Consider the following 21291-nt stretch of genomic DNA (forward strand, 5'->3'; position numbering starts at 1 on the left):
GGTGAATTAAATAGCTGAACCATGGTCAGGATGTTCGCAAAATTCATAATCTCTGCATGCTATTAGATAAAAAGGCTTAAATTGGGGGTTGTGAGAAAGGGTTCGTCTTCACCTAGTTGGTCAAACCCTGCCCCCTCCCTGGAGACGTTGGCCGAAGCGAAAGGGTTAATTGGAGTTGGAATTTCATTGCACATCTGTCAGATTTTTAAGACTGTGACGTAGCCTCCTGAAAGGAGCGAGTGTGAGCGGGGGGAGGAAGAGAAGCGAAAGAGTTGGTGGGGCTGAAATCGATGAAGTAGCAGGCTGAGGGAAGAGGAGGAAAATCTCACGAGATAATGAAAGAAAAAGAGGAGAGCTGCTAGGTAGAGAAGAGCGAGGCTACAGTTGGACGTTTGACTTTAAAAAATACGAAAGGACAGGGAAAGGACGACGTATACCGAACCGCCAATTGTTTGGCCTCTTGTTTTATTGTGTGAAGCATCCCTCCATGCATCTGACCAATTGTGTGAATCTGCGCGGACAGGCTGGAAGACAAGAGACAAGCGACACAATCGGAGAGATGCAGAGGACCGACAACAGACGCGGATGCGCTCATATAACGGAATAAGGTAGGAATAATACAATTATGAGGCCACATATCTATTTTTGGTGTCGTTATATCTCAAAACAACTTAAATGCTCAGACATTTCCTAAATAGAACATGTAACCACCATTCGTTGTCCGTGTTGTGTTGAGAAATATACAAGCATGACGCACGTTAATGTCCAAATAATCGTGTGCGCCCTCATCGAGTATTCAGAACTTTGCATGAGAGGCATTTGAGAGGCATTTGTAAAAGTGGATTTGCCTGTGAAGACATCTTGACATCTTTTTTTGTGTGTGTTACATATGCATTGATCGGCTCTCGAAGGAATGAAAAAATACTCTTAATGTTTGAAATGCTTGTGACTGTGGTTATTGTCTACAATAGCTTAGACGTCACTGTTGCATGAGCAGGCTATAACTAAAATACAGACGAGTAAACATTTGATCTCCCGCAGGCAAAAGAGCGACGATTCTGCGGAGGAACACAGTTGAGCCCCAAAGAAAGGATGAGAAGAGTGTTGTAGCACAAATCCAAATAATGTGATAGTTAATCTTACTGACGCTGCTTCACACTTGATTTCCTGGAGTTTGAAGGAGTTTAAAGATACTACTTAAGTTGTTATCAGATAATTAATTAGACCGTATTAGACCGCTCATAAATCAATCCATTCAGAAATCGATAAATCCATAGTATTGTGCAACAGAAGAAGGGCCATCCAGACTGTTAGGCTACTGTTAAACAACAACTAGGCTACTGAAACAACACCATAAAGATAGAAAAAAAAGGTCAATTAACTGAATTCAAAATGGATGGAAGTCTAGGGGAGATGTCTGTCCAAATCCACTCTGAGCTCCATAGTCAGGATGGCAGAGCGATGCTGCATTCACGGGACCTTTCAGCTGCTTTCCCCAGGCCCTCCCTTGGGGGGCACTCCATGTCCCTGGAGCATGAGCACCGACCTCCAGGTTTCGACCACTCCATGTCAGCCCTGGGCTATGGAGGAGATGCTCCATCTAGCTGTGGCAGCACGTACACCACACTAACCCCCCTGCAGCCCTTCGATGACAAATTTCACCACCACCATCACCACCACCATCCCTGCCTGCCGGTCAGCAATGTCATCGGGAGCTTTACTCTCATGCGCGAGGACAGAGGCTTGGGTGGCAACTTCTACAACCCTTACGGCAAAGATCTGGGGATGACACAGAGCCTTTCGCCACCTTCTACAGGCTCTGGCTTGGGGACACCCATGCACGGTTATGGGAGCCTGGGAAACAGCCCCAACGGCAATGGTGGCCAGATGCTTCCAAGTGGTTACGAGGTCCATGGGGGCAACATCTTCTGCAGGACGGCGGACTTCGGCAGGGAGATGTCCCCTTCAGGGCTGGGCGGCGACTCGTCGGTCAGCCATCAGCTGAACAAGATGGAGACTCACCAACACGCGCCCAGCCACCATCCTCACATCTACAGTCAGCACTACCAACACCACCACCCCAGCCAGCAGTCCTCAAAGGCCGGGGAGCTCTCCCACTCCTCGTCCTCTTCGCCCAGCAGTGAGGGCATGCTGCCCAGCTCCCAGGGCGGTGGAGGTGGAGGGGCTGGAGAGGAGATCGACACCAGGGATGTGGCCCAGAGGATCATCACTGAGCTGAAGAGGTACAGCATCCCCCAGGCCATCTTTGCAGAGAGGGTGCTGTGTAGGTCACAGGGCACTCTGTCTGACCTCCTAAGGAACCCCAAGCCCTGGGGCAAGCTCAAGTCTGGTCGCGAGACCTTCAAGAGGATGTCCCGCTGGCTGCAGGAGCCCGAGTTTCAAAGGATGGCCTCACTGCGGCTGGAAGGTAAGATATCTTTCCATTTCTCTCCATGTTTTTCTCCAAAAATCCCACTGCTGCTCAGAGGAATGAAAAACTAGTTGTGCCTTTCCTATGTTCCTAAAGGGTAGATTTGAATGATAGGTCCATAGTTTGTACGGTCATGCCTTTCACATTTTAGGACTCTCACAAAATACATGTTACAAAGCATTCAAGGAGCAGAATGGACATTTTCCCTTCTTAAATGAACCATGGAGATCATAATTACAAGGATTATTGTTGGTGAAACCTGCCATAAAACCACCATAAAACACTATTTGTTTGTGCATGCCTGAAGTTAAGAGTTGGGGAGATAGTTAGGAAATGTTACACTTGTGCTTTCACCCAAACTTAATTTGAAATCCCCATATCTTAGAAAAATAAAATGAATATTTGTGAAATGGGAGTACAAGTTAAAACAACATTATGAAAAAAAATATGTATTTTTAAAAAGCAGGACATGATTTGGTTGACATTTGATATTCTTTGCGGATATGCACTGAAGAAGATAGCACAATATGCAGCGCTGTGTTACAGTGTTGTCACTCCATGGAGACTGAGAACCCATCTGATACATGAAGCACAGAAAGAGATCCAAGTGAACACAGTAATATGATATGGGCTGAGAGGAGTGTGTATATGTTGGCAGGGGTCTGCGAGCTGTGTAAGCAAGCACAGTTGATCACAGCTTTTCACTATCTGTCAGCAGCCCAACTGATTAAGCCCAAAAGCGCAATAGGGCTCATAAGTAATGATTGTGCACTCTTGCAATCCTCTTACAATTATTGATCTTTGATTGTTTAGCTCTCTGAACACATGTGTACATCCTCAGTTTGACAAAATTTTACACTAATCATACTCCACCCAGTTGCAAGTGATGAATTATCTTGTTTAGATTTACAGAGTTTCTGTTATGTGACATGTTATGTTGTCTTCAATGCATCCAATCTTGACTTGAAGCAGTGTTATTGTGCAAGGAGGACATGTTTCCCCCTGCCACTGAGGTGTTGTGCCATCTGTAAACATGATCATTTTTTTTCTTCATTTTGTGGAAACACCACCTTTTTATGATAGATGACCCAACAATTTGGATTATCTTGCAGTATTCTTGTTATTTTACCTCAACGGTCATAGATTTTTTTTCACGACTCACTGCTCAAAATTCAAGGAGCAGATCAATCCTAGTCATAAAAAAATGAAAGAGCTTACATGGGGGATGTATTGCAAGCGTACTAACATTTGACAACGTTTCTCCCCCACACAGTCTAAACTTGCATATTTAGTTAATGGCAAAGGCACAATTTGGACAGCTCTGCACTTTTCTAAATAACCTACTTTCTGAGGGGGTTGTTTTTCCCTTCCCAGCCAACCCCCTTTTGTTTAATTACAAGCCTCTATTGATTTCCATGGGAAAGAGCAGCACGCCATGCCCACACACACCTCGACCGCATCGGCAGATCGAGACAGGAATTAGAATGCACAGTGCCCTGTGCTCCCTCGTCTGAAGATAGCTCAAGTGTTCTTTCCGTCACGCCTCAAGTTTTAAGATGATCTACCTTAATGCAGCACTTCCTTAAATACCCATCAGCTCCTTCAGCATGTCAGTGTCTCAGCCAGCTCTCCATGTTTATTTTTTATCATGCCAGTTATCTTCCCTCGAGAATTTTGTTTATTATGCAAAGCTTTAGGATAAACGGTGGACCTGATTATGTAATGTCATCGTCTTTTAATATTCCTCTTTAATGTGGAGACATTCTGAAACACTTACATGGAGAAGGTTATTTTTTCTTTCTCCTGTTTAGTGTCTTATGCTCTCTGGCACTGTATATTAGATGCATCTTCAGGCCAACCACAGGCTGTGGAGGAGGCAATCAGGCTTTAGTCAGAGAAGAAGGCAGGGTGCAGCTAAAGACCACACTGTGGTGCTTGAACACTTTCAGTCGCGAGGGATCAGGGAACCTAACTTTAAAGATGATGGCTGAAGCCCTTGACTGAAGGTCTAAATTAATAAGAAAGGTCAATGCGGTTTATGTCTCAGGTCCAGTGGCTGCGCCATCCCCCAGTAATGAAAGCTATGAAGCCAATCCACTGTATATACGCTGCTATATTCAGTTCAGTTATCCTAGCTCAAATGTCACAAGGGAAACATTTGCATATAAACATTTGTGGTTTTAACAGCCCAGTCTCCCAAACAAACAATGTTGTTTTTATCGGGTTGTTGCAGCTCCCCATTCTGGCACGGAAGGGGTTAACCAGCCTCTATGGGTCGAGGAGTCTGAGCTGCACAGATTTAATCAATAATTTCTATCAGCCCCTGGCCCAAGAAATCAGCAGGGGGTGGGCTGGGGCTGGAGGGGGGAGACAGGGAGGGGGTCGGCTAGGAGGGGGGTGGAGGTTCAGACGCCGGGGGGTAGGGAAAGGGCTTTCGATCACGTTTCAGCAACACGAGACAAGGGCATACATCATGATCAGGGGCTGTTCCCACGATCATAAGAAGCCTATAGGGGAATATTTATGTCTCCAGGAGTAGCCCCAGTGCCAGGGATTTATAACATGGTAATTGCAAGCCTTTTACACATGATTACAGTATAAGGAAGCATTTACTTAATGGCTGGTGTTATGATCGCCAGCCAGGGAGGAAGAAAAGGATAGGATGGAGGGGCAGAGGAAAAAATGAGGTGTAGGACACCCTGAATCCTCCAACAACCCATAATTCCACAGTACAAGCAAACTAACCACTACTTTCATGTCATTGCTTTCATTACAATGTGTTTCTGAGCACAGGGCAGTATGGGTTCTATAGCTGCAGTCTTCGTATTGACACGGTAAGAATATATAATGCCAGTAAAACATGTAGCAGTAGGGAAAACCTATATATTTTAGTTGTGGTAATATTGACATGTTTCTGAAATTTCAGGCCGTTCAGATTTTAATGAGACATGGTTCGATAACTCTCAGAAATGTAAATGAGCTGTAGATGCCTAAAAGCTAACAGGCCCTGTAATCTCAAGTTGACAAGAGGTTAGGCATCGCAGAGTCTAACATTTCCTTCAGATAATGATTCAGAGTAAATATACAGTGGGAATTACAGCACAATGTATTAAGGCACAACATTCACATTTGCTAAACTAGACCTCAGCTATAGGCTAGTAAATTTGAAATGCCGTCGTTATAATGGCACTGCTAATAAATGTCCTAATTATAAAATATGTATAAATTGTCTTTGAATTGCTGTTTATCGTTTGCACTACTGTGGGTTTACAGCAAATATTAGGCCTATCAACCCTCAATGTGTGAGATGATTTTCAATGGGGAGATATACAGTAAGCCAATCTATCTATTGAACATCTCAGCGCCTTTTTTTGAGACTGGGGGCAGCCTCGCTGTGTGTGTGTGTGGTGTGTCACTGCTTACGCTTTAAAAAGACCCTCACCATCAGCAAAAAAGCAATGCAACCACACGCTGCTGATTGAGACGTCTTAAAAGTGTGCATTTAGGTAATTACAAGAGTCACCCAAATATGTTTTAGTCCACTTAGGGCTTCTGAACACTCGGAGCAGTGCAGACTCTGCTTGTTTCAATCCTCTCTGACGTAACCTATTTAATAGAAAATAAATGAGTTCTCCCTACAGTGATTATCACTCACTCTCTCCGCCTCATGTAAATGACTTTTATGAGAAACAAATGATGTTGGAGTGTCCACTAAGACAAGTCAGCGGGGAAGAGGAGGGAAAAGGAGGAAGAAGGAAGGGGGGGTGGGGGCCTGTCTTCATTTACAAAGACAACGGTGGGTGTAGTGTTTCCAGTAAACACTATTGTAGGCCTACTTGTATATGTGGTCAAATGTTTAGTTGTGGGCAGAGTAGCCCCTACACTTTGTATTGTCTAATCCTCACATGGATGCACTGCAGACACAGGCCATAGCCTATACCGTTTTCTCTCAACACTCTAATTAGGCTACATGTAAACATTGAACAATATATATAGCAATTACTGCATTTTCTCTCAGACATGATGTTCTTTTTCCTTATGAGGACTCCACTGGATGCTGTATACTATGATCTCGGACTGCAATTGTGTGTGAATCGCATAAGCACTTTTCACCCTCCTGTGAATGATGCACAGACTTGCACATAGACAGTCATTTACCATCCTAATGCAAAAATACTTTAGGGATTTTACTGCAAAAAATGCTTGTTATGTCTACATTTGGATGCTATTAGGTTGGCATGGCCAATTTTGCCTGCCTCAAGTTGGCTTCTCTTTTTTGCCTTGGAAAATGTCTGTTATTCCTGTAGAATGGTAGCCTCTGCCCCCATTGCTACATCTCCGTCCTCTGTCCTGGATAAGTGTAAATGGAAAACAACGACTTGGAATTTAGTCGAACTGAAATTCGAAATGAAAGCGAAGCGCAATTGTAGCCGAGTCTTACCAGTAAATGTGTGAAAATGTTTAGGTAAAACTGTAACAGTAATTATTAAACAAACCTTTGATAGTCAGTAATAGCAACAACATAAGCCAGAACTGCAGGTAGGCCGATTGAAGAAGCCAGTGTTGTTGTGCAGTAGGTAAAATTGGCATTTTATTTCATGCTCTAGTCTAGCGTAGGCTAATTCTGAAAACTCCCCATTTGCTAATGTACATGCGCTGAGTTAACCTAATTTTTCCACCACACACAGGTCAGGTGTCACTCAGGCGCACTGACCTGTCACAGGTCTGCACATGCCAACAGAAAACAGAGCAGACTAGCCCAGTGACGTGTACACTGCATTTGCCTTTCGTGAACTAACACTCACACTTTACTCCCCCCCACTAGCACAGACTTTGCTGTTAGCCACTTTATTGAGGAAAAATATACTTGCTATGACTGAGATATGTGGTTGTCCCACCTAGCTATCTGAAGATGAACGCACTAACTAATCTGGATAAGAGTGTCTGCTAAATGACTCAAATGTCAATGTTGACCTATTCAGTAAAAAATGAAATGTGTGCCTAGAACAACTTCTTTATTTGTTATTTATCTGTAGACTATTTTATGTTTTTTCTTTGCTGGTGGGGGATAATGTCCATGACAACAATTATTTTTAGGCCTAGTCTTGTTGTCTAGTAAGCATTTATCCAAGTTGAGTGTCCTACTAGTAACAGTGTGACAGCCTAATGTCTTGATTTCTGGTGGATTAGGTTTACTTTACCAACTGTGCAGTGAAACAAGTTGCTGATTCATCTCTTTTAGCGAATCAAACTTGCTTAGCTAATCTGTTTTCCTTCAAGAAATCCACTTTCTCTCAGCTAATCCATTTGTCCTAGTTAGCTAGCCAGTCTGTTTTAGCTAACCCATTTTTCTACTTCTTCTGCCTACAGCTTGCAAGCGGAAGGAGCAGGAGCAGAGTAAACTGGAGCGCAACCAGGGCCCCAAGCGCACCAGGCTGGTGTTCACGGACCTCCAGAGGCGTACCCTATTGGCCATCTTCCGGGAGAACCACCGGCCAGCCAAGGACCTCCAGGTCACCATCTCCCAGCAGCTGGGCCTGGAGCTCTCCACCGTCAGCAACTTCTTCATGAACGCCCGACGCCGCAACGTCAACAAGTGGGCGGAAGAGGGCCGCCCCTCCTCCACAGGCTCCTCGGGCTCCAGCGTGTCCTCCTCCGCCGTGTCCTGCAGCACGGCCTGATGGGATAGAGGTGGGCTGGGTGGGCGTCGTGGCAGCAGAGGGCACATAGACTGGTCTAGGTAGAGATCAGGCGTAATAATGTACTCCTCGTTATTAGAGGGAGTGATGGAGTTGGCGTAGTTTAGTTTTTATGAAGAGTTATCACAGAGCATTTCAAACCAAAGTTGATCACTCCTTGATATTGAAGGGGTGATACCCAGAATAATATGAGAACTTGTATGAGACAAGTTCCTATAATTTGAATGGTCGTGGGTGAATAGTTTATTCAAATTTTAAGAGGGTAACAGTGAGAACCCTTGATTTCTTTCATTTCATCACATTCAATTTGAATATGGTAGGTTATGAAATCATATACAATTTCATTTGCCACATGCTTCGTTAACAAGAGGTGTAGACTAACAGTGAAATGCTTACTTACGGGTCGTTTTCCAACAATCCAGAGTTAAAAATGCATTTTTTTATTTTTTATTATGACACAAGGAATAATATGGTTATGAGGCTATTAATAATCAGGACTTTTTTTTGCCCTCAGGGCTAATTTCATCTCCCTTAGTAGAAAGAGAAATCAAGAGGCATCACTGCATTGCATAACACCCCTAATTCAAATTTTCACCACCCGTTACATCGACAGATCTCCATCTTATGTCCTTTGTTTCTCTGAGGAGTCAAGACGAAGGTCACGGAGAATAACATGGGGATTGTGACAAAATCAGAGCTCCATCACGTTTTCTAAAGAATGCGGCATGTGTTCCCATATAACATGGTTCGCAGGACTGCAGAACTCTCTGGATGATCAGGAGGTTATTTCTCTCTCTACGATTCTCCGTTTTCAATCATTACCTGTCACGAGAACCTTGACTTTTATTTTACACTTCTTGACAACGGTTCCAGCTTGAATGAATCACAGTTTTCAAGGAGCAACCTTGGTGTGTCTCACTTTAAATCGGGACAGAATCAGTAAATAAGGGCAGAATTTCAAGGGATGCCAAGTCAGAGACTTTTTGATGCAACCCTCCAGCTTTAAGACATTGACTGACCTAACACACAAAAGCTCTGTAGCCATTTTGACTCAACCAAAACACTTTGAACACGACGGACGCAATGGAAAGAAGTTCTTGTAACACAATGTATAGTAATGGTGTAGTATTTTTTCCACTCATGTTTCAAAACACTTAACTGAACAAACCTCGGCTCCATTGCAAATCTTTTTTTACAGACGCCTGGAAAATGGAGGAATGTGATTCTTTCAGCCCTTTTGTACAGATTTCAAGCACATTGCTCTATTTATAGAAATCCAATGGAAGTATGAGTTGTTGTTCCAGTCCTGCTACGTACACCAAGGTCATTTTAGTTCCTCGAGGGACGGTTTTAACATGCCTCTTTATAACCAGTTTCATTGGAGCAAGAATTTAAAATGCCATTGCTGAATTGATCAATGTATTTATTACTGCATTTGTGTATTTATTGTTTTTCTTTTGTTTCTCTCTATTTATTTGGTTATTTATTTATGCTATCTATATACTGTAAGTATTTATTTAATAATGCTTTGTATGTCTGTGTGAAACATAATTTTTTTCTGATGGGCACTTTTAGTTGTAGAATCCCATCGTAATACCAAAGATTAAGATTGTCCTCCCTGAATGTATGGCCTAAACCCCTTTCCTCTCCCCCGACTCCCAGTGATGTTACGTATCTCTCTCTTTAAGGCCTTTGTTTTGTAGAATAATGGGGATTTCTTTACTATTGGCAAATGTCTCTGTGGTCAGGTCTTATGCCAAGACTAAGCTTGTTTGAATGTTGTGGTAATGTGACATCTCATAGGTTCACAAGTTGCTTGTAAAATTGTGTTCAAACATCATTCGGCAGAGTGTCTGGAGAGTCCAGGGATGCACTTACAGAGCTTTTCAGGCTCTTAAGTGTGAATCCTTTGAGTCCCCATGGAAACATGCATGCTGTGCATCTTCCTGGGGTTTGCATAGCAGTGACTCCCCTTGCTGCATTGCACACGCTCCTGTCTATGTCCTGCTCAATGTGATTTCACCATCCTCCAGACTCATCCCTTCTGCCAGTCTTCTCAGTTCCACAGGCTCCTCTAGCGTGTTCTCGGTTTTGCTTTGTTGGGTAGTGGAGAGGGATAGCTTGTCCACCAGCTAGCGTGCACCTCTCCTGTCTTTAACCTTGGGAGGGGCGTGTTGTCGGGGCCCCTTCACAGCGTGCACTTGAAAGATGGGCGGTCATGAAAGAGGCCATCGACTTTTGCAGACTTCAAAGGGAGCCTTTTTCATCCATCTCCTCTCTGCGTATCTGGTCTAAGGGTCTGCTCCTGGCCAGACCCGTGGGTTTAGGGGTATTCAAAGGGGGCGGGGAGATCAGAGAAGTGGCTGAATCACCCCTGAACAGGGTGCAATGTTTTGGGAGAGGGGGTGGAAGGGCACAATAGAGTAGAATTAAAGTTTAATGAGCAACAATTGTAAGCATGCTGGGACCAAGGGAGGGGGCCAGTCTGGTGCAGGGAACATGAAAACCCCTACCAATTTTGATGTTCCTTGTTTTCTAGCTTGTCATGTGGTGTTCTATCAAAGACAATAGAATAGGTCCCCATGACACCTTTATTATTTTCCCGCTGCCCATATTTTAGAATAGAGTCTGCCTTCAAATGGGAGAGAGACTTCACAGTCATTCTCTGCTCTGTTTTACCTGAGGAGAGATCTCTCCTTTGAATGGAGAGTTGATAAGACCATTGCAGATGGTCTGTCATCAATTTAGCCTGTTGCACCCCCTAGTGGATCGTAAAGAAATGTCTCTCTAGATTAAAGGACATCTTAGTCGACAATGTTTTCAAGCTCTTCTGGGGCTTAAAAACACAGGTACATTATATACCAAAGTATAACTGAATATGCATGGATACCCCCTGATATTGTTTTTGTACTATACGTGGGGTTATCATTCCATCTTAATTAGTACACCAGAAATCCAAAGATAGTGAAGTCCAGTGAGATGAGTTAAGTAGCACATTATTTTTAGGTTCAGCATTTGAAGTTGGAACTGAGAGATTGACATGAAGTTGTGACTGTAGAGGAAGTATTTGGACTCCGTAACCCCAGTGTTCCCTTTGTCCCCCTGTGTACATGAATACTTACCCATCTACCTCAACTGTGTGAGATGTTGTGTGGCAAATAAGTTTCTTAACCAAAGATTCCATCCTTTCTGTCTATCTGTCTGTCCAACTGTCTCTCATGCTTTTTCAAAACCAAATGTGCTGGAATCAATCTGTTACAGGAGCAACCAAGCCCCATCCAGCCAAAGCGTAGTCCAGTGTACTACAGAAGTCATACTTACCAATAATCTGTATATAATAATTTTCAAGACCAAAAAAGTAGGTGACAATCCAGGCAAGGAGGATCTTGCTGTAATCAACGTCGCCTATTCCTTGTACCAAACTAGAATCATGTGACTTACTGTAACAGTTATGAAAGCCCAAGAATCAAGAGTTCAACCAAAAACAGAAGGTCAAGAGGAGACTAAAGCTATTTTTTCACATTTGTAAAACCATTACCCCTTTTCCAATATGTTAGTGTATTTGAAATACTGTTTGATCCCACTGTTGGAAGCAGGAATAAATGACTCAATTCAAAAGCTTTAACAAGGCCAAATTGAGGGAAATATTGTATTTGACATGGGTTTGTGTCTGGGTTCCTAAACTAGGACTCACCCACCATACTTATCGTGCCATTCTCGTCCATGTGTTAGACTAACTAATGAATGTGGCTAACCAACCAAAGGCTTAAAACACAACACTTTAAATGTCAATCATGGTGGGACATTTTGTAACAACTAAAGAGAATCCCTTTGAATACCTCATGTGAAATTGTTTGTTGTGATGTTGCACCAAAAAATTAAAATGACTCATTTGTAACCCAATTTAGTTTGCTGACTTCATTCACACTACATGGCAACACACATGATGTAGGTCTACATACTTGTCATTTTGACTGTGACGGAGGAAATGGAAATAAACACGCATTGCAATTTACAGTCACTACAGTTTGGAGGTAGAAATATGAATTCAATTCAAATCAGTTCTTTAAAAGTTATATTTATTCAATGACAAAATATACTTTAATTTAAGCAAGTAAGTAGCTTTGCACGAGCCTTGGCATGTGCGAGCTAAAACGGCTCATACGAGCAAGAGCCTAGCTCCTGTTTCTGTAGTGTGAGGCAACTTGATGTACTAGTACACCCGCTGGACAGGACGCTAGATACAGTGATAATGTAGATAATCACATTTGCCTTATACATGACATCTAAAAACTATTTTAAAGAAGTACTGTCTATATAGACAGAAAGTGACAGAAAGTGACAGAAAGTGACAGAAAGTGAAATGGTAAAACAAGACTAAAACAATGGAGCTAGTAAAAATGAATTATATTCAATTAATAAAAGGGCTCAGTTTTTCCAGTTAGGCCACGTTGATTAGCAGGAGTTACATGACAGGGTAGCAGCCGTACAAGGCGATGCCACACTGGTTGTCCTTGTTGCGTGACATCCGTATATATCCCTGGTCTCCCCACGATAAACCCCAGCTAGACAGAGGGTGAGGAAGATTGAAACATATTTCCAATGAACATCAATACTCAATAAACCTGAGATCTTCAAGGTTTTCTTGCCCAGGGACCCCCTGCCAGGCAAACCTGCGACCCAGGGACCCCCATCCTACATTAGCAATAAAATAAATCACCTGTCTTGTTTTATCATCAGGTGAATCATAATGGAATAGATGTAATAGATAATTTTTCAGTGTTTTGACATCCCCACATTATAATTGTAAGAGGAAATGTAAACTCTAACATAGCCTATTAGCAGGGTTCGAGAGTAACGGATTACATGTAAGGGATTACCAAGAAAACGGTAACTGTAATCCGTTAAATTACTGGCTAAAATATTGTAATCAGATTACAGACACTTTTGAAAAACTAGATGATTACTTCGAGGATTACTTTTAAATTCGGAAAGGAGGTTTGCGGAAAAAAATATTTGACACTTCTCTGTTTTCTCAATGACATTCAAATCAGCATTGAAGAAAGGCGCAAATTTAAATTTGTTCCACCTGAGCGAGTCTGACCACAAGTCAGAGACCCTTATGATGACTCACCAAATGGGGTTGATGGATCGCGGGAAAAGAGCAGGAATATTTTTTTTTAGGCCACAGTCCAAGCTATGTCTTCCTATGGTACGACTGCTGTCGGCATCCAAAGATTATCCAACTTGAATAAACGCTTGGAGGTAAGGATGACAGCAGTGGTGTAGTCTACGGCGATACGGATATCATTTATTATTGTTATCTACATAGCGCATTGACATGAACCACACTGCTCCTCTCTCATTCAGCTATTTGCGCCTTGCGGATTGTGGTTGTTGTGGATGGCTGTTCACAAATCTAAATGTGTATTTGAACCCAATAATGGTTGAATTCAAGAAGTTTAAACTGCCTATCAATCATTGTTTTTGAAACCAGTGGACAGCCAGTGAAAAATGCGCTCTTGCAACAGCTGCACAGTGCATATCCAAGCCTAAGGAATAAAAGTGGGGCTTGTATTGCTCAATCTCATTCATGCTGATAATAAAATTAAATCCATAGGCCTAATGGACACGTTCCAACTCGCACACTTTTGATAGACTTAAAGGGGCAATCTGTAGTTGCTACATCCATTTGTGGATTTATAAATCCGTTTTGTTATTGTTTCATCTGTGGATTTGCCCATTAAACAGCTGCATACTATCAAGATATCAAAGTGTCACCAACAAAAAGTTAAACAATAGGCCTATAGCAAATACAGCATATGGCATTAATTTTTCACATGTAAATAGCACTTTTCAGTAGTGCTCACAGCATGCCATTCCATGAGCGCAGCATTTATTTTTCAACTCAAATCAATGAGCCTAATCAGTCCTCCATGACAACAAAATCATAAACAACAGAGTAAGGCTGGCTAATTAGTCCTTAGTTTTGGGGTTATGCTCAGGTAAAACAATTAGGCTAATCTATACTTACATATTTCCAAGTCCTGTTCTTGAAGATCAAGGGGTATAACATTTTTTGTAATGACTGGAATTCTGATAGACTTTGGTTTTTAACGTAAATATATAGTTTAATTGTATTATTATATGTAGCAGAAAGTGATGGGTTAGAAGAAGCCTACATAACCAACCCATAGAGTAAAATGTACCATCCATATATGGCCAGCTATGTAAACTTTAACATTGATTTATCCTGCAATAGATGTGGTTCAGTTGGTAACATACATTTTAGTCTTTTAAGAGGAAAGTAATCTAAAAGTAACTGAATGTAATCAGATTACATTACTCAGTTTGGGTAATCCAAAAGTTATGCTACTGGTTACTGATTACAATTTTGCCCAGGTAACTAATAACTGTTATGGATTACATTTAGAAAGTAACCTACCCAACACTGCCAATTAGCTAGAAAGGTAACTCTAAACACATTTCCGCTAAGAGCAGCTATTTAGCTGTTAAACAAAGGTTAGCCAGCCATGTATGTCCAAATCAAGAAAGTTTACCAGCAGCTAGCTGACTAAACTCAACTCCATCGTGAAGGAAGTTTCTGATAAACTCCACCAACGGAGTTGAGCAGAGACCAGGCTTTGTGAAATTCAACTCCGACTACATTGATTCGCTCAAGGTCAATACTTAAAAATAAGTAAATTCTGAAACGCTTACCTTGTACCTATGTTTGTCCTCTGTAGTGGTGTGACTTTCTTTTTCAATGAATGTTAATCAAATACAACCACAGACTGTTTGCTCGTTTCTGTTTCTCGAAGACGGCAAGTCGTGCCAAATGTGCTAATTGAATTTCCAAGATTGTGCGTTTTGATTGGACATGAGCATTTGGAGACCTAGGTCTACTTCATCTGAGATTCAATTGGCACATGCACAGTCGTGCTGAGTTACCATCTTCGAGCAAACAGTCAGTGGTTGTATTTGATAACATTTATTTAAAAAATATGGATTTCATCAAACAAAGAAAGACATGCAACTACAGAGGACAAACATTGGTAGGTACAAGGTAAACGTTTCATAATTTACATTTTTTAAAGTATTGACCTTGGGCAAATCAATGTAGTCAGAGCTTAAATTCCACAAAGCCTGGTCTCTGCTCAACTCCGTTGGTGGAGTTTATCAGAAACCTCCTTCACCGTGGAGTTGAGTTTAGTCAGCTAACCAGCAGCCAGCGGCACGTGTCGCACTGGTAGCCTATTCGCTGACGCTTTTTCAAAGCCTATGTTAGATACTCCAGTGAGTGTAATTGGCTCCAATCAGTGTAATTTGCTCAATATTAGGAGTTAAGAGATCAAATTTACATTATTATACCGAACAAAAATATAAGACAAATGGTGGTCACACCAGATACTGACTGGTTTTCTGATCCACGCCCATACCTTTTTTTTAAGGTATCTGTGATCAACATATGCCTATCTGTATTCCCAGTCATGTGACATTCATAGATAAGTGCCTAATGAATTTATTTAAATTGATTGATTTCCTTATATGAACTGTAACGCAGTAAAATCTTTGAAATTTTAGCATGTTGTTTTTATAGATGTTTTTAGTGTAGAAAGAAGATATGCTCCTGTTTTCTACAGTAGGTATGTTGTTTATTCTGTTGTTGCTAGAGATATTCACAAAAACATTGGGGGAAAAAAATGATATTACAATTATTATTATTTTGGCAGACCCCCTGCAGTACCCCTAAGGGGCCGCAGACCCCCAGCTGAATAACCCCACAATAAACAATAGCATTAAATCCCAAACTACCAAGGTTAATTTGTCTAAAGCCCAATTTGAGTTTCACTTTCTCTTTTGACTTCCATTTTTACCCTTCACCATGGTCCTGTTTGTCAGAATGAAACAAAGGAGCAGATGGAGGTTTGAAAAGGGGAATCTAGTTGAATACAAGTCCACTTGGAGGATCTTTTCATCTCAGCTCTGAACAGTAGCCCTGTTTGACTAAATATCTAGATACAGAACAACAGAAGAGCAGATGGAGCTTTGAAGATGGAAACTCTGAGTGAAGTTCTAAATCCCCTTACCTGTTCTTCACCAGCCAGTAATCCTGCCCGCCCAGGGTACCGTACCCCACAGCAAGGACAGCATGGTTTGTCTTCTTTGTGCAAGTTGGATCATTGTAAACTCCTACAATTATACATGGGTTGGACCATGACAAGTCTACCCTCAATATATATATGCATTTCTCCACAAGTCAAAGCCAAACGGTTGACCATAAAGTGGACACACAATAAAATCCACATGGTTTCAGATTGAGATATACATGACCAATGTCAAGACCATACTGTCCTTAAAATGTAAAAACATGACCCAAGAAGTTGAAATTAAGTTTTTCCGTACCGCTGCGGTAGAAGGCAAAATTAGGTCGGGTGGAATCAACGCCGACAGAGATAGGTCCGATGATGGCCAGTGCTTCTTTCAGAACCCCCTCATCCCCCTCAGGCAGAAAGCTGTATCTGGAACAGTTTGCAGCACCCTGAGCAGGGTTGTAGCTACACTGTTGTTGCTAACAGGGGAGACAAGACAACAAAGGGGTCAGATACTACTGTGCACAAGGCTAATGTGGCGTGGGAAATAAGCTACAACCAGCTAGTTACTGCAGCTACTTACCAAGGGCAGCTGACCCCAGCTACACACTATTAATACTGTTAATAGTAGTTTATACTCACCACTCCCTTGTAAGGGTAGGATTGGTCAGAGGCAATGCCCTGGTTGTCGATGACATACTGGAAGGCCTTGGTCATGAAGCCACCGTGGCAGCCCTGATTGCCGTATTTGGTGGAGCAGTCCAACAGGTTCTGGGGGCTGAGATCTATCAGTTTACCTGTGGTCTTCATCAGCTGGCCCTCCAGGGCCCCGACAGAGCTGAATGCCCAGCAGGAGCCACAGGAGCCCTATGGACAAGACAATTGTTAGGGAAGCAATCCACATCTAATACCTGGATAAAGTTGATTTGAGAGTCCTATTAGTTGACCTTTTTTTTACTGTACTGTTTCATTGCTATTACATCTACAAGAAATAATGTGGTGGCAATGGTTTCTGAAACATTCAATAACACAAAAAGGGGGAAAAAAGTGCAATATAATTCACAAGTAGGTTTCAAATAGTGCTCAGCGGTATTACTATGTAATACAGAAACATTTTACTGGCACAATAAAGTGTAACGGAAATGTTTGTGTCACATGCAGTGCTTGTCACTCAGTTGTTTTAAACTTGCACACCCTAGCACTTAAGCCGACGACTTCCTCACAAAATGAAATAATGAAATGACTGAGAACAAGGAAGAGGCCTTACAGTAAACAAACAGAGGAAGTATGACCTGAAAAGAGACAGCGCTGTGTTTTAACATCCTGATATCAGTTATTCTACTGTAACAGCAACTTTAATTCATCCCAAGGATATTTACCAATAGTTAAAAAAGATAATACATATAATGTATGATATACATACAACAGTACAATGTACACAATGTATTTTATTTATTTATTATTTATCCCCATTAGCCGTATGGGTGGTTTTGTGAAATAATAATATAGCAAAACAGAATCATTAAAAGCTTAAAGAAACCTAGAATTACACCTATATAGCATGAGAAAAGTCAATATACCAAAGAAATAGACACACATATTGTAATCCAGATGTATGCCTGGATAAGAAGGGTCATAATCAATATAATGAATGTACTTATGACTGCAGCTTGGTGGGGGTTGAAATAATTTTTTAACCAAACAGTCACAATTGCACCACCAATATAATCAAGCCCGCCCGCAGGAAGGAATTTAGAGTGGGAAACCAAAGTGGCATGAAGCCAAAATGAGCTGATTATTAACATAAAGGGGAAGAACTATAAGATATATGTAAACTTGAAAATGTATAAAGGAATGTGCTGAGACTGGGGAAGGCAGTTGCTCCATGGGCCAGCTCAGCTTGTTACTTTGTAATAATGTCTATTTGAATTCACAAGTTCCGGTATCTGAGAGATATTATTGAAACAATATTTCTACGACAGCCGACGCCATTGGCGACAGCTAGTCTTACTGGGGCCCGACACATAGCGAAAAATACATTATAGCCAAAGACATTACAATTTACAAACATTAACATGTAGTGTGTGTGTGTGTGTGTGTGTGTGCATCTATCAGTTACACATACATGTCAGTATATAAAGGAGCAGGCACAAACTGCACTGATAGCTGTTCATCATTACCTGCATTTTGACTCCAGTGACATAGCCCTTCTCTCTCCAGTCAATGGTATCAGGTATGGGGGCACCGGAGGATCCTACAAATGCAGAGGGCTCCCTCTTGAGGTCAGTAGGAACACGCAATGAGGCAAAAGACTGGGAAATCTCCTCCTGGGTCTGAAAATGGTTGACAAGAGAGGCAACACGTCAACCAGACTGAGCATTTAAAGAGCACTTACTTTAATCAGTATAATAAAGCCATCCCATGAACCCAAGGCTACATCAACTGGAGGAAGATACACGTTGAAACAGGATAACAAATACATTTAAAGGCACATACTGTAGTGCAATGGGATGATACTTTTACTTGTGTATTTACAGAAAACAAATCAGATGCGTACTCATGAAAGGGTACATCCACTTGTTATACATACTAGAGGAATAAGGAAGTATATTTGCAGTCATGCTCATTAATCACTAAGATTAGGAAGGAATGCCTTGTCTTCAGGAAAGCAGTTTAAGCAATATTTCAACAGCTATTAGCCAAGAAAATCAAACGCCGGAAAACAACGACAAAGGAACTCAACAAAATAAATAGTCATGTAGGTCAAAATCTAAATGTTTGACTCTTCTTTCATGTAAACCAGGCTGACTGCATTACCTACTGAAAGCATCAAATATTCTGCAGACTTTTTTTTGGAAGCACTATCCATACAAGCACTATCAAAATTGTATGGAATCAGGCCAAGGTAGGTGCTAAGTTTACTAACAACTTCAGATATCAGAGTTCCAAATTGTTCCTTGGCATTTTCAGTGATCTGAGGCCCTCACCATGTCCCCCATGTGATTCATGCCCAGGTCATAGGTGTGCATGTCCATGGATGCCTCGAGGTTGTGGAGGCTGATCAGCTGAAGATTCCTCTCCCAGACCTCCCTTCGGCCCAGCTCCTCAACCTACACGGTATCCACACACACACAGGGGTAGAAAAATCTCAGTCTATGACTTGTAAAACAGTACACTTTCAAATATGTAAACCACACAGGTTGAATCACAATGCATTCAGTGATAGCTAGTTATATGTAAGAAATGTATGTGGGAAAGGTGGTGGTACTTTCAACCTATACAGCAAACAGAACCTGTCTAAATGCCACTATAGTAGCAGCTTGGCCTTATCCTAGCCAAAACATCTTACAGTGATGCTGGTTCATCTCACCTCAGTCTGGTAGTTCTTGTCATGTGTCTTCTTCCACATCTGCCAGTGCTGTTCCAGCATTGGGTCAAACAGGGCAACTGCTGTGCCACATAGCACAGCGAGCAGCAGGCTCCACAACATCATGCCTGCACAGAAGATAGACAAGTGTTATACAACCATGAGGCAATTATATTGTAGTATTTCATTGTGTATCCAAATAAGGAATTAATAGTGTGTGTGCGGCTCAATTACGTCAACTACTGTAGCCTATACACAATGACTCTGCATGTCACAAGACCAACCATCAACGGTTATTGAAACCGTTCCGCTAGCAAACTGTTGATCAAGAGTCTTTAAACGCTGATCAAATAAATAACTCCATCACTCAGATTCTACAAAAACGTTGCATATAGAAAAATGTTTATGGCCTATTCAATAGGAAGCTTCAGTGCTCAAGATTAGGCTATCTGTTAACCCATCTCTACTACGTAAAAGAAAGACCCAAAACGGGTCAAATGATCTAATTTCATAAATAAGAATATTGTGTCGTTGGGTAGGCTTATTATTTAGTTAAATAAGTATCTCAGTAGGTTTGCCACTAGGCTATCAGTAGAAATCATCTGGTTTATGAAACTGTGCAACTCATTAATGTTGATGTTGTCCAAGTTACAAAAAAGGTTGTAATGAAAAGAGGAATTTGACAATTTCACAAAAGGAAGAAAACATACATGCATGAATGGTTATAAGCAAATAATGTTACACTGACAAATTAAAAACGAAAGTAAAGCGAATGCTTTATGAAAATGTTTTTAAATAAGGGCAAGATAAAACCAAATTCCTAATTAAAACGAGTCTAGCTAACTACATTATGAACATGAAATAGTCTTATCTGCCTCGACTGAAAACGGAGAAACGTTTTACCTTGTAAAACTCGGTTGCACCTGATGATGACTTCAGAGGAGAGCAAGGCGCGTCAATTGATTTCAGTGGGATCTGTTTTCCTGCTTGATATTTATTTGTGCAAGTCATGTGGTAGAACTTCCTCATTGACCGTTTCTAATGTGTCATCTATAAATGTCTATGTTGACCATGCTAAAATACTATTTCTCATTGCATTTAAAAAAAAACAATATTATAGACCCCTTAATGATAATGTGTATGACTTCTATGACTTCTAGGGGGAAAATATAAAAATATATAGCCAGATATCATACTGACTATTAGCCAGCCCACTGTTCTTAAATATCTGTTCAAATATATAAACAACTAGGGTTAAGTGACTTGCTTGGGGGCACATCTACAAATGTTTCACCTAGTTGGCATAGGTATTCAAACCAGCAACCTTTTGGTTACCGGCCCATTGCTCTTAACAGTAGGCTACCTGCCAATCTCTGTTTTAAACATTGCCATCAGTGTTTGTATAAACATTACATTCAATCAACACTACATTAACTATACAAGAGCTTTCATTTGTTTTTTAAGACCAGATCACAGTCAGTCTGTTGTTTGAGGGGGTGAGTCTGAGGCAGGAAGAGGTGTTACTGGTTTGAAACTGTTATGTGACATTTTCACCTGTTTATTCTCTCATTGTCTCTCTATCTCATGACCTCAAGAAGGCTTCTTATCAGTACTGCATTCATCATCATCAGATTTAACAGTCAACACAAATACATGTATACCTCATTCATATTGTTGTGTATGTATACATACAGCACTGCA

The 21291-nt window shown here is 41.3% G+C and overlaps 2 protein-coding genes across 2 annotated transcripts; one reads left to right on the plus strand and one right to left on the minus strand.

Annotated features, from left to right (window-relative positions):
* The first annotated feature begins 235 nt into the window (after positions 1–235).
* Positions 236–12037, plus strand: onecutl (one cut domain, family member, like). The gene is made up of 3 exons (XM_021559144.3): positions 236–608; positions 1042–2428; positions 7802–12037. The coding sequence occupies exons 2-3, from the start codon at positions 1393–1395 to the stop codon at positions 8110–8112; spliced, it is 1347 nt and encodes a 448-aa protein (XP_021414819.1). The 5' UTR covers positions 236–608; positions 1042–1392; the 3' UTR covers positions 8113–12037.
* Positions 12038–12192: 155 nt separating this feature from the next.
* On the minus strand, positions 12193–20741 carry ctss2.1 (cathepsin S, ortholog2, tandem duplicate 1). The gene is made up of 8 exons (XM_021559165.3): positions 20494–20741; positions 19594–19718; positions 19211–19333; positions 18404–18556; positions 16866–17090; positions 16537–16702; positions 16221–16323; positions 12193–12695 (listed from the first exon to the last, which is right to left on the minus strand). Exons 2-8 carry the CDS (start codon positions 19714–19716, stop codon positions 12596–12598), a joined length of 993 nt encoding a protein of 330 aa, XP_021414840.3. The 5' UTR covers positions 19717–19718; positions 20494–20741; the 3' UTR covers positions 12193–12595.
* Positions 20742–21291: the final 550 nt, after the last annotated feature.

Source organism: Oncorhynchus mykiss, chromosome 2 (genome assembly GCF_057628025.1).
Source record: "Oncorhynchus mykiss isolate SJ-2025 chromosome 2, ASM5762802v1, whole genome shotgun sequence".
In the NCBI taxonomy this organism is placed as follows: domain Eukaryota; kingdom Metazoa; phylum Chordata; class Actinopteri; order Salmoniformes; family Salmonidae; genus Oncorhynchus; species Oncorhynchus mykiss.

Coding starts and splice junctions, on each gene's coding strand:
- onecutl (XM_021559144.3), top strand. CDS start 1,393: ATGGATGGAAGTCTAGGGGAGATGTCTGTCCAAATCCACTCTGAGCTC. Junction 2,429..7,801: donor GGCCTCACTGCGGCTGGAAG/GTAAGATATCTT, acceptor TTCTGCCTACAG/CTTGCAAGCGGAAGGAGCAG.
- ctss2.1 (XM_021559165.3), bottom strand. CDS start 19,716: ATGATGTTGTGGAGCCTGCTGCTCGCTGTGCTATGTGGCACAGCAGTT. Junction 18,557..19,210: donor TGAATCACATGGGGGACATG/GTGAGGGCCTCA, acceptor AACCATTTTCAG/ACCCAGGAGGAGATTTCCCA. Junction 17,091..18,403: donor TCACTGGAGTCAAAATGCAG/GTAATGATGAAC, acceptor TCTTGTCCATAG/GGCTCCTGTGGCTCCTGCTG.